At 39.1% G+C, this 12,900-nt stretch overlaps 1 protein-coding gene across 1 annotated transcript in view; it reads left to right on the top strand.

Moving 5' to 3' along the window:
- Positions 1-12,900, top strand: part of SLC10A7 (solute carrier family 10 member 7) — a 175,630-nt gene that overhangs the window by 147,692 nt on the left and 15,038 nt on the right. Inside the window, exon 10 of the mRNA XM_060778873.2 lies at positions 2,529-2,599. Within this exon, the coding sequence (XP_060634856.1) occupies positions 2,529-2,599 (71 nt within the window). The remainder of the gene's footprint in view (positions 1-2,528; positions 2,600-12,900) is intronic.

The raw sequence follows: 12,900 nt of genomic DNA, 5'->3' as shown, positions 1-12,900 counted from the left end.
TAATTTTCTGTTGTTGTTATTATTATTATTACATTTATTATTTCATTCTATGTATTATTATTATTGATTATTACATTTACATTATTTTACTCTATTATTATTTTTATTACTTTTATTATTTTACTCTATTATTATTGGAAGAATACGTAAGCACATTTACATTGAAGAAGGTTAGAATAATGGTTTAATCAGAGTTGGACAGCCTAATCTTAAATTTCAGTTTTATGTAAACATTCAAAAACATTTAACCTACTGAAGCCTCAATTAATGTACCGTATACACTCGAGTATAAGCCGACCCGAATATAAGCCGAGGCACCTAATTTTACCACAAAAAACTGGGAAAATGTATTGACTCGAGTATAAGCCGAGGGCGAGAAATGCAGCAGCTACTGGTAAGTTTAAAAATAGAAATAGATACCAATAAAATTATATTAATTGAGGCATCAGTAAATATTCAAAAATATTTACATAAAATTGTAATTTAAGATAAAGCTGTCCAACTCAGATTAAACTAGTATTCTAATCTTCTTCAATGTAAATGGGCTTACATATCCTTCCAATAATAATAAAGGTAGTAAAATAATAAATGTAATAAAATAATAATAGAGTAAAATAATGGAAATGTAATAACAGTAATAAAAGAGTAAAATAATAAATGTAATAATAACAATAAAGAGTAAAATAATAAATGTAATAATAATAATTAATAGAGTAAAATAATAAATGCAATAAAATAATACTAACAGAGTAAAATAGTAAATAACATTGACTCGAATATAAGCCGAGGGGAGATTTTTCAGCCTAAAAAAGGGGCTGAAAAATTAGGCTTCTACTCAAGCATATACAGTAATTTTACTGGTATCTATTTTTATTTTGAAATTTACCAGTAGCTGCTACATTTCCCACCCTCGGCTTATACTCAAATCAATACGTTTTCCCAGTTTTTTGTAGTAAAATTAGGTGCCTCGGCTTATATTTGGGTCGACTTATACTCTGAGTATAATAGATAGACAGACAGATAGATAGATATGCAATAAAAATGATGTACCTCCTCAATTTACTTAAATTTAGAATGTAAAATTTCCTGAACAGATACACATAAAACAGTAATTGAATACAGCCAGTCATATTACTCATTCACCACTTTTCTCCTTAGCAACGGTGTAAAACTTTTAAAGCGATCTGTGAATCCATGTCCTCTGTTAATGGATCCAACATGTGACAGTGGTTTGACTGTTGCACTATGACTCTGCAGGGCATTTTTGAAAGTATTTTAATTAATAATCATAATTTCTACCTGGAATTCATTCACTGCACTGCACAATAAGAGTAACTGGAGAAATGATACCATAATGGGACATAATTAAGCATCTCCACCTCATTCAAAGCTGTTCTAGATAAGGTATCAAAAGCAAATATACACTGCCTGAGTAATGATAGCAGAATGTTAAATCTGGCCAAGGGCTAGCAGAATTTCCATGAGTTTTCCAACTTTTTTTCGTGTCAAGAGTGACTTGAGAAACTGCAAGTCGCTTCTGGTGTGAGAGAATTGGCCATCTGCAAGGATGCTTCCCAGGGGGTGCCTGGATGTTTTATCATCCTGTGGGAGGCTTTTCTCATGTCTCCACATGAGGAGCTGGAGCCGATAGACAGGAACTCATCCTGCTTCCTGGGTTCTAATTGCCAACCTTTCAGTCAGTAGCCCTGCCGGGACAAGGGTTTAACCCATTGCACCACCAGAGGTCCTTGGTTTTCCAGCCATCCAGCATAGACAAATAATACATTGATATAAACACTCCACGTTATCTTTAATTTCAGAGAACTTGACTGTTTCATTCAGGTGGCATTGCAGCTCCACATTGCACATAATGAAGAGCCCATACTGAACAATCTAATTTGGAAAGACATATCCTGCTGAGAATAAATACCAAAGCCCAGCATCCAGTAGTGTACTTTCTTTAATTTATGGTTCCTTCAGAAACAGTGATTCTTGCACTTTAAAAACCCGACCCAATAAAGGGCTATTATAGGAATCAATGGGGAAACAAGTCTAGATTATTTTGTAATTGGATTCTGGGGTCCGCTACTAGATCTTTAACAAAGATTGGAGTGTTGGGACATGCTGCCATGTATTATCAAATAGCCCCAAAACCTCCAGAATATTATTCTTCTCTTTTTAACTTGGGAGGACATCCCTAGGAATTTCTGGGTCTTCCAGCATGACTCTTTGGTCAGCTTCTAGTATTGCACTGGAGATTCCCAAAGATGTCTTCTCATTTCATTTTCCAATGTTTTTTAATGCCCAGTGGCCAGATTCCTAAAGAGATCATTTTTATTAAAACTGTGAATAATCAAATATGCAAAAGTCAAACATACAAATGTGTGTGTGGGGGGGGGAGCATATTCTGTGTTAGAAATCTCTCAAAGTAGATACACACACACTTAGTGTGCTACATAAAATACTACGTTCAATCAGTGAGGATGAATGTAATAGAGTTCTTTTACAATTCTTTTCATCTTTTCTAGGAATTCTGGTTTTACACCAGCAGACACAGTGGCGATTATTTTCTGTTCTACTCATAAATCGCTAACATTGGGTAAGTCTGCATGAGAGACTGTTTAATTGTTTCAGTCTGATTGCCTTGCTCCTCGTCATTCACTTGTTTATGAGAGTGGTTTCCCGTTTGTGTTCCTCTTATCAGTTCAGCAATATCACAAGATATAGTAAAAATGTGTAGCATTAATATTACTACAGTCGTGAAAACATTTTTGCAATGGACAAGTAAACGTTTTCTAAGAGGGAGACAACACAGTCTCCTCCTTTGGGAATTTAGTAACTGGAATGCAGTGCCATTAATCTGTTGCTTCTTTGGAGAAAGCGATTGATATTTTTCTTTGTTTTTGATGTTCTGTTTCTCTAATGTAATATTGATAAAGTTTGTGGTTCATTTCAGATTATGTTCTGAGTTATTACAACACAGACAAACAGCAGAATTATTATAGCTCAAAACTATAACACACAAAGCATTTACAACATAAAGAAACAGATCAATAAAGACATCAGTGTTTCATCAAATATCAATGTATTTATCCCAAGAAGTCTCTGGACTCTGTGTTTATTTCTTGCAGCCCAGTATTCAAATATCATTTACTTAACTACTCAGTCAAAATTCACTTACAATAATCCTTATTCTGGTAGATGTGTACAATACAGTGTGAGAACTGCTGGTAGCTTGGATATTGTAGAGATGGTATATCTGCTTAGGGCAAATATACCAACTCATTTGACATCACATTCAGGTGGCAAAGAAGCTATCCAGGGTTCTGAATTCTGTCTTCAGACTAGATTTTGTGTGAGCGCGTCTGTCAGGAGCGACTTGAGAAACTGCAAGTCGCTTCTGATGTGAGAGAATTCGCCGCCTGCAAGGACATTGCCTAGGGGACGCCTGGATGTTTTTGATGTTTTACCATCTTTTTGGGAGGCTTCTCTCATGCCATCACATGGGGAGCTGAAGCTGAAGCTCAACATGTTCTCCCTGGATTTGAACCACTGACCTGTTGGTCAGCAGTCCTGCCAACACAAGGGTTTAACCCATTGCACCACCAGGAGCTCCTTTTCCAAGACTGCCACACAGCCATTCACAGGAAGAAATGTGACAACTGAAACTATTTTCAAGGATGGGTAATATTTTAGGTGCATGAATATATTATATTTATTTATAATATCACATTGAAACTTCATTACATTGTATTTAAGAACATCAATTTTCCTATTAATTTTGGCTATAAGAGTTATGTCAGAAGGCTTTTAAAAACTGTATCTTGATATGTGACCAATGATGGCTTTTAGCCTTTTTGATTCCAGTCTCAAACCAGAGAAATCTGATATGCTTATATACACACTCTCCATTTATCTTGCTCCAGTCCAGTTAGTTTCCTCTCTTCACCACTTTCCAACCTGAGCATCACAACCAGATACAGAGTAGACCTCTATCTTTGTGCTCTGCTGCTGAGTACACATGCCCAATATGGAATACATCTGTCAAAACAGTGGATGCGGCACTTAATGAGACATGCTGCATTACCACAAGATGTCTGTGCCCAACACCACTGGAGAAATTGTACTGTTTAGCCGGTATTGCACCACCTAATATTGCAGGGAAGAGGCAGCGAGCAATTAAAGGACCAAGGCATTGACATCTCCGGCCCATCCTCTATTTGTATATGAGCCAGCATGCCAATGACTTCAATCAAGAAACAGCTTCCTAAGATCTACAGAGATACTTGCAGGGACACCTCAACAAGCGAGAGCCCAAAAGTGGCAGGCTAAAACCTGGAACCTCAATCAGTGGCTGCTACCGGATAAGAAACTCCACCCTGGGCACATAGAAGGCTTGGGCAACCATGAAGGCAATGAACAGACTGCACTCTGGCAGTAAGAGATACAGAGCTAATCTTAAGAAATGGGGTTACAAAGTGGAGTCCATGACATGTGAGTGCAGAGAAGAGCAAACCACGGACCACTTACTACAATGCAGTCTGAGCCCTGCCACATGCACAATGGAGGACCTTCTTACAGTGACAACGGAGACACTCCAAGTGATCAGCTTCTGGTCAAAGGAAATGTAGCATAATGCCAAGTTTCTAACTTTGTTTGTGGTTTTATTAAAATACATTATTATAACTGTATTCTCAATTTGCTTCTGACATAATAAATATATATATAAACTAAAACTAAAAATTTAAGCCCTATAAAATAAGGCAGAGGACTGCAGTTTAAAAATTACTCTAAAAATGTATAAGTGACATTTTTGTGTTAGGGCCTCTGGCAGCATCGAAGTGATGTTTCTGACTAAAGCCAGAAGTATTCATGAACAGTTTGTTCATCAACCGTAAGCTGCTCCCAAATCTTTCTCCCTGAGAAACCAGTGTGACTTTCGCTGTTGACTTCATAGAGAATGACAACTTGTCTGTTCTGTTATCCCACTGTAATTTACCTGAGCAGGTTTTAGGAGATGCAAGCGAGATCCCATTTAACACTTGTGTGTTTGAATATTTAAGGGCATCAGTGAACTTCAGGGCCTTCTTTTAAGTCCGCCGCGACAATGTTTTTATCTGCCTTCAAAATTCCACCACCACTAAGCAAACAAGAGCACTTAGGGGCCTTCTGCAACAAAAGCCGTTTCACTTGGAGCTTAAACTGATTTTCCACATTCTGTCATGTGAAGCCTCCACAGGGTGCCTTGCGTCCATTCCCTGGGGAGAGTAGCACAGCACCAGCGGAGGAGGAGGAAAGATGACAGCTTTGAAGCTTTAGAAGTGGTAATAAGAGAGTCATGAGAAGACGCTTGTAAGGCACTTCTCCCTCTCCGTATTATGAAACCAACTAATTCCCACATGCGGCATGCTCAGGAGGCCATCTGCCACTTCCTTCGCTTGGATCCATGGAGAAGCTCTCACTCAACTTGGAGACAAACACAGTTCCCTCCCATACGTTGAGTTTTGTTCTGTGGACAGACTAGTTGACATACCTGCATTTCCTCTAGGCTCCGGAGGCATAGGATCATTGTATAAGACGCAGACTGCTTGCTCTCATGCATATGTATGCTTGCACCTGAGCCTGTAAACATTACTTTTGGACCACTGCTCCCCAAATCCCCAAGCCATGGGGAGTAGTGGGGATTGTAAACATTGCCAAGTTTAGTCTCCTCTTCTCTCCTTGTGTGTGCCTGTATGCACACACATGTACATACACACACACACACACATTTGACAGATCTCTACTATTAATCATTTACTTGCTCATATTTTGATAAGTATTATTCATAGAAATTTTACTTCTCTTTCAAATCGTAGTGTCTTACTTACTGCCTGTGAAATCACTTTAATTTGTAACTTCATTTGACTAGATAATTAGGGATATAAACTCTCGCTAGTGAAGATAAATGTCGTACCTGAGAGTCCCCTTAGGCATCTTTGCGCTTCATTCTTTCCCAGCCTTTTTCAACATACATGCACAGTACATGCAAGCACATGAGAGACATTTGATTCATGGCTTTTATTAGCGTACTTGCCATTGATTGATTAGTGCTTGGTATTAGTACTTCTTCTATTGATTGATTGCAGATGAAGTGACTATTTGACCTTTAATTATAAGCTTGGCTATTGAAAATGACATTGAGCTATGGCTTCACATAATCCATCTGGAAGGCCCGATGTGATGTCACTCCCTTGAGTTAATTCGGCAGGAACAAGGGAAGCCCTGAGGAAGCGGTTCTGCTATCCGGATGGCTCATCTAGAGCAGTACTGTAGTGTTTGTTGGCTATGTACACAAATGTTTGTGTACTTTCCCAGTCCATTGCAGGAATTAATTGAATGCACTGCAGAAAAGAAATTACATACTTCAGGTTTTCAGTTCCCAAAGGGTGCTGCAAAGTTGCCTGAAATTCATGGCACCAAAAAGCTATTCAGGTACTTTTAACTTAGCAGTAGCTTCATTGTTCATCCAAAGATTAGCAGCACAAAATTAATTTTCCCTCCTCCCTCCACATCTTATTCCCTGTGGGTTTTGTCTTATATTTTAGACTGTAAACCTGATAGCACAGAATGTCATTTTTCCTATAGTACAAGCTTCTGTGAAAGCCTTTTTGGCTAAAAGAGTAGAGCATAAATGCTTTAAACTGATACGTATATCAGATTTCTTTTTACCTAAAAGCAGCTAATCTTGGTATACAGAACACAATCCCCTCTCCAACCCCAAACCATAGTATTAACCCCTTTGAATTGGATTTACTTCACCTCTTATAATCCATATTTTCTTGGAAAGTGTGGCTTTATACCTTTTATTTATGTAGTAGATTCCTTCTACTCAGAAGTTTAGTTTGTGGTAGCGTGTCAATTTCCCTATACTTCACCCTTATTTACTACTTGAAGTGGCAGCTGGAGGTGTGGGTAAAGGAGTAGGCAGGTGTCCGAGTAACCACATTGCTGTGTTGCCACAATCTGCATAACCATGTAGCTCTGTAGCTCCATGTCTGTGTGTGCTGCAACCACCCATATGCACCATAGAAATCAAAAAATACAAGACCATCTAGTCCAGTGGTTCTCAACCTGGGGTCCCCAGATGTTTTGGGCCTTCAACTCCCAGAAATCCTAACAGCTGGTAAACTGGCTGGGATTTCTGGGAGTTGTAGGTCAAAAACATCTGGGGACCCCAGGTTGAGAATCACAGATCTAGTCCATCCCTCTGCCATACAGGAAAATATAATCAAAGCACTCCCAGTGGATGGCTATCCAGCCTCTGCTGAAACCCCTCCAGAGAATTCGAGGCAACATACTTCACTGTCAGAAATCTCCTACTATTGGGACATTCTTCCTAATGTTTAGGTGGAATCTGTTTTGCTACAAGAGCCAAATCTCTTTGGAAAATGTATGTGCTCTGTTTAATCAAAGGAGATAGAACAGTTCTCAACCTGCGGGTCCTCAGATGCTTTGGTTTTCAACTCCCAGAAATCCCAGCTAATTTACCTGCTGTTAGGATTTCTGGGAGTTGAAAACCAAAGCATCTGGGGACCCACAGGTTAAGAACCACTGAGAAAGAAGGAAGTTGTGAGATGGTCAAAGAGACTCCTCTCTTCTTACCCCAGCTCCAATACTAAAGAGCAGTTGGTGTGTTGCCATCAAGAGGATTAAAGAGCAGGAATACATTGACTTTCACTGCTGTATTAAATGGCCTTTTTGCTCCAAGGTGCAAATCTGTTCGAGGGGTAGGATTCCGACTGTGACTTCTTCCTGAGAGTTCTTACCCTGCTGGATTAATCACTATTATAACCACTACAGCAGTGTAGAGTTGCAGAGAATGGCAAAGAATGCATCAATTGGGAAGATGTTTCAAAGTAAAGAAGCCATAGATACACGATAAAGTGACTAGGATTAAGAGTGTATGATATTGGGCACGTTAATTGTTAGACCTGAAACAGAGGCTCTCTCAATTAGACCTTTGATGCGGACAAGAAAACCAGCACCGGAGTGTTTCCCTAATGCTCTCAGTTCATCTCCACAGTCTGCTTGTAGTAGGTTTTGAATTAATATTTAGAAAGCTTGCCTGCAGCAGTACTAAAATGTGCATCAGAGAACAACAGTTGTTTACTGTGTTTGAACTGAAGAATCTCACCCAGGAGATCACATTCACTTGAAGTTTACATCTCTCAATCTCAACTTGCAAAAAGGGATCGATGAATAATAATTGTCATTTCAGAGTTGCTCCTCTCCAATTATTTATTTGGTTGTGTGCCTTCCCAGATGTACACTTAATTGGATCAGACACTAAAAACCAGAGTGCAGGTTTTTCCCTGACAGCAGCATATTCATACCTCTTTATATATATATCCCTTTTTGGGAAAAAAAAATATCCAGATGTAAAATGATAATGGCACAGGAGACATTCCCACTTTCTCTTCCACCAGAAGCATAGTTAAAGTTAATTTGTCTACTTTAAAAATTGCATTATACCTAGCACGCTGTTGATAGGTCACCTGTGAAGAATTCCCAGTTTGATCATGACTCAAGATTCCTTCATCTCAAGCTGGTACGTCTATGCTACAGATATTCCCTGCAAACAGACAGTAGAGCAATGAAGGTGTTTGAAAACATGTTGGTGCAATGCTGTGGTTAAAACCAGATAGATTAAGAGGCCCTCCCACATTTTGTTAGTGGACTTAAAACCACCCCACATCTTCTTAGTGGGCATAAATCAGTCTGGAATCCCCCCCCCCCCCTTTTTCATTGATTTTTGAGCATAATATCTATGCATGTCATTTTGCATATTTCTGGGATGAATTTCCAGCTTCTGACATGAAATAGTTGACATACTTTTAAAAGTGATGCCATTAGAGAACACTAATTATAAAACAGTCGTAGATCACTGCATATAAATTACAGATTGCCTGATGTAAAGGGCAGGTTCTTTATATGGTTGTGTGTATGTGTAATTGGAAACAACAGCTGGCCCCTCTAGATCAGTGGTTGTGAATTGGAGCAGGAAGGTCCATTAGCCGCCAGTAGTCCTGACCAGCATTGACTCTGTAACTGAGAACTATTGCTTAGATCAGTGGTTCCCAACCTTTGATCCTCAAGGTGTTTTGGACTTCAACTCCCAGAAATCTCAACTATCTTACCAGCTGTTAGGAATTGTGGGAGCTGAAGTCCAAAAACACCTGGAGGACCAATTTGGGAACCACTGGCTTGAATCTATTTCCAAACGTGGGCAACAACATTTTTGGACTCAGTTCCCAGAAGCTCCTGAAATATTCCAGTTAATTGAATCTTCTGAAGATTTTTTTTCCTTCTGCAAAGGTAAAAATACCGTTTCTTTCAACATTTAACACCTTCATTTTCTCGAGTAATGTAAATTGTTCAAAATCCAGTTGGGCTCTCTTTACATATGTTTTGTTTTTCTTGAAGAATTAAAACTAGAAGCCTTGTCATTTAAGTATGGTCCAAGCTGATCACTTTTGCTCTTGCTTGAGAATATGGCCGTAGGTTTCCATACACCAAATAACACCACATTTTTTGGTGAATGTAATTACTGTGTTGTTGCAGGTTTTCAGGGCCGGAATCACTGGGTTGCTGTGAGTTTTCTGGGCTGTATGGCCATGTTCCAGAAGCATTCTCTCCTGACGTTTCACCCACATCTATGGCAGGAATCCTCAGAGGTTCTTATCTCCAAATGGAGCACTCAAACATGAATCAAGGAACATGAAAGGCACTTCAGACTAATTCAAGCTGAGAAGTCACCCATAGCAGAGCACCTGATGAAATAACCTGGGCACAGCATATTATTTGAGAACACAGAAATGCTGGACCACTCTAACAACTACCATGTCGGATTACACAGAGAAGCCATTGAAATCCACAAGCTTGTGGACAATTTCAACAGAAGAGAGAAAACTATGAAAATGAACAAAATCTGACTGCCAGTATTTTTAAAAAAACTCTAATATCAGGACAGTAAATAAGAGCCACATTAAAAAAGCAGGGGAATTCCAGATATGAATCAATCAAGATCAGTTGACACCTTCCAACAAAGGATTCACCCAGGCAGCAACCAGCCAGGCTTTGAAGCTACAAGGCCATTAAATGCTAATCAAGGTGGCCAGTTGCAACATTCACACTTGCCTCAAGCAGACAAGACAAGAGTTCTTTCTCCTAGCCTGAACATTCCACAGATATATAAACAACCCCACTTGCCTCATTTCCAACAGACCTCACAACCTCTGAGGATGCCTGCCTTAGATGTGGGCAAAACGTCAGAAGGGAATGCTTGTGGTACATGGCCATACAGACCAGAAAACCCACAGCAACCCAACTGTTCATAGATAAGTAAAGGCTTCATCAGGCCAAGATTTTCCTGCCTAGTTTCTCATCTTAAATTAATATTATAAAGTGCCGATGGCTGTCTTATTAATGATGAAGTAAAATATATGCTTGAGGTAGATGTAAGGTCTGCGTATATAATCTATATTAACTGAGATAGTCACAGTCTAAGTTGTACTAAACTGTAATCACCTAATGCTACATAGTACACATAATGTGATCCCAGTTTAGGGATCACTTTTTTACATTGCTTTTTTTTACACTGCTTTTCAAATCAATCTCAATCTCATAGAGGCTTGATTCATTTTTTAATTCTTTGTTAACTAATTGCTGGTACAACACAGTCAGGCAGGTGTAGGTGTTTTTTGAATTGGAGGTAAGCGTCTTCAGATGCTGGCATTAAATGTTTCATAGTTAGCATCTGGAGAGATTACTGTGGCTATCCATTAAATATCATTTCCAAGCTGTGAAAGCCCATTTGGAAAAAAAAATACTCTTCTGTATTTTCCTTATTTTATTTACTAGGGAAGTGTTAGGTTTGTGTATTGCATTGTGCACCTTTTCTGTGGTTATGTGAACATTGTCAACCAATGACCTGAGGGACTGACACCCATGTCAGTCAAAAACATAAGAACAGTGTGTCTTCCCTTGTTTTTCCCAGGTGTTAAAGTGGCCTTGTAGTTAGTCTGGGATTCAACATTATTACTGTTAGAGAACCTCTCTGTGGGCAAAAGACAGTCACAACTCTCACATGAAACCTTAAAGAAGAAAGGTCAAGGAAAACCTTTGAAAAAATAAAAAGTTATTCTTTTTGTTTCTTTAAAATTATCTATATCAGTAGAAGCAAAGTTAAAAAAAATGTTTTTCTTTTGCTGATTTTTTAATTGTTGCATGAGAGATAGCTTTTTACCATAGATTTTCAAGTTGAATTCCAGATTGATTTTAACTCATTGTGAAGTTTTTCTAAATTGCAGTCTTGTTCAAGGCTTTATCTCAGGACAGAACTCTTGAAGAAAAATTCAAGAGTCCCTTTCAAAAGCCATTATATACAAAGTGCTGGTCATTACCATTAAAGTCCTAAACAGCTCAGGTCCAGGGTCTCCCACTACAGACCAACGGACTCTGCCGTCATCAGAGGAAACCCTGCTCTCGGTCCCACCCCCTTCTCAAGTGCGGATGGTGGGAACGAGAGAAAGGGGCTTCTTCGTGGCCACCCTCCACCTCTGGAACAACCTGGTTCTGGTGTGAGAGAATTGTCCGTCTGCAAGGACGTTGTCCATAATTTATGTTATTATGTGTTTATTAGTTGTTATGTTCAGGCACTGAATGTTTGCCTTTTTGACTGGAATCAGCCCTGAGTCGCTTTGGGGAGATAGGGTGAAATATAAATAAAATTTTGTTGTTGTTGTTGTTGTTGTTTCCCCATTTTGAGCTTTCTTGTCTATAAAATATGATAAAACACGTATGTGTCATTATCATGTGGATTAACCTTAGATACACATTATGATGCTTTATGGGTTTTATCAAGCATTGGAAATATTCATAATACAGCTAATAAATACAGTAGCATTGATAATAATTCATAATTTTAATTTGTTAATGTTAATGTACCTATGTGTGAATGTTTTAAAATTGTATTAATCAGTGTACTAGTGACATGTTACAGGCTAGTCCATTTTACGGGGGGTGGGGGGGGGTGGGGGGGGGAGTTGAAGGAGGAAAACCATTTCCCCTATTTCCACTGGTTATGTCCCCCCTTGCCATTTCATAAACGAGAATTGTTTTGATGACAGCAACATGGGTGGGGGTAATGACAGGAAAATACAGGAAAATGATTTTACTCCCCCCCCCCCCGTAAACTGGTTTTTTTTCTCTATCTAGCACCCCTTTTGGCCTCTGCCCAGATAATGGAACAGTACCCAAAAGAGAAAATAATATTAATGGAACTATTAATTAAAACATGGAGCAGATTCATTGTCCCTGTGAAATGGAAATTATCTGCTGCCACTGATTTTATCCAGTCACATGCTGCATACTCAGTGACTGTGGCAACAAGGAAGGGCTCTGGTTGTGGGATATATTTTGGCAGACGTTACACTAAAAAAGACTCCATCACATTCAGAGGCAGCATATTCCTCTGCTAAACAGTTCTTACCATGAGGAAGTTCTTCCTTACGTTTAGGTGGAATCTCTTTTCATGCAATTTGAATCCGTTGCTCTGAGCCCTGGTCTCCTGAGCATCAGAAAACACACTGGCTTCCAAACCTCTAATCATTTTGGCCGCCTTTGTCTGGATACGTTCTAGCTCAGGCATGGGCAAACTTTGGCCCTCCAGGTGTTTTGGACTTCAACTCTCACAATTCCTGACAGCCTACAGGCTATTAGAAATTGTGGGAGTTGAAGTCCAAAACACCTGGAGGGCTGAAGTTTGCCCATGCCTGTTCTAGCTTGTTCATATCCTTGAGAGTCAGAACCGGACCTAATCTCTTAATTCCCGGAAAACATGGCCAGTGTAGAACCTTT

The sequence above is a fragment of the Anolis sagrei genome, chromosome 5, assembly GCF_037176765.1.
Source record: "Anolis sagrei isolate rAnoSag1 chromosome 5, rAnoSag1.mat, whole genome shotgun sequence".
NCBI lineage: Eukaryota > Metazoa > Chordata > Lepidosauria > Squamata > Dactyloidae > Anolis > Anolis sagrei.
The sequence above is the reverse complement of the archived record's forward strand: the minus strand, read 5'-3'. Positions and strand labels throughout refer to the sequence as shown.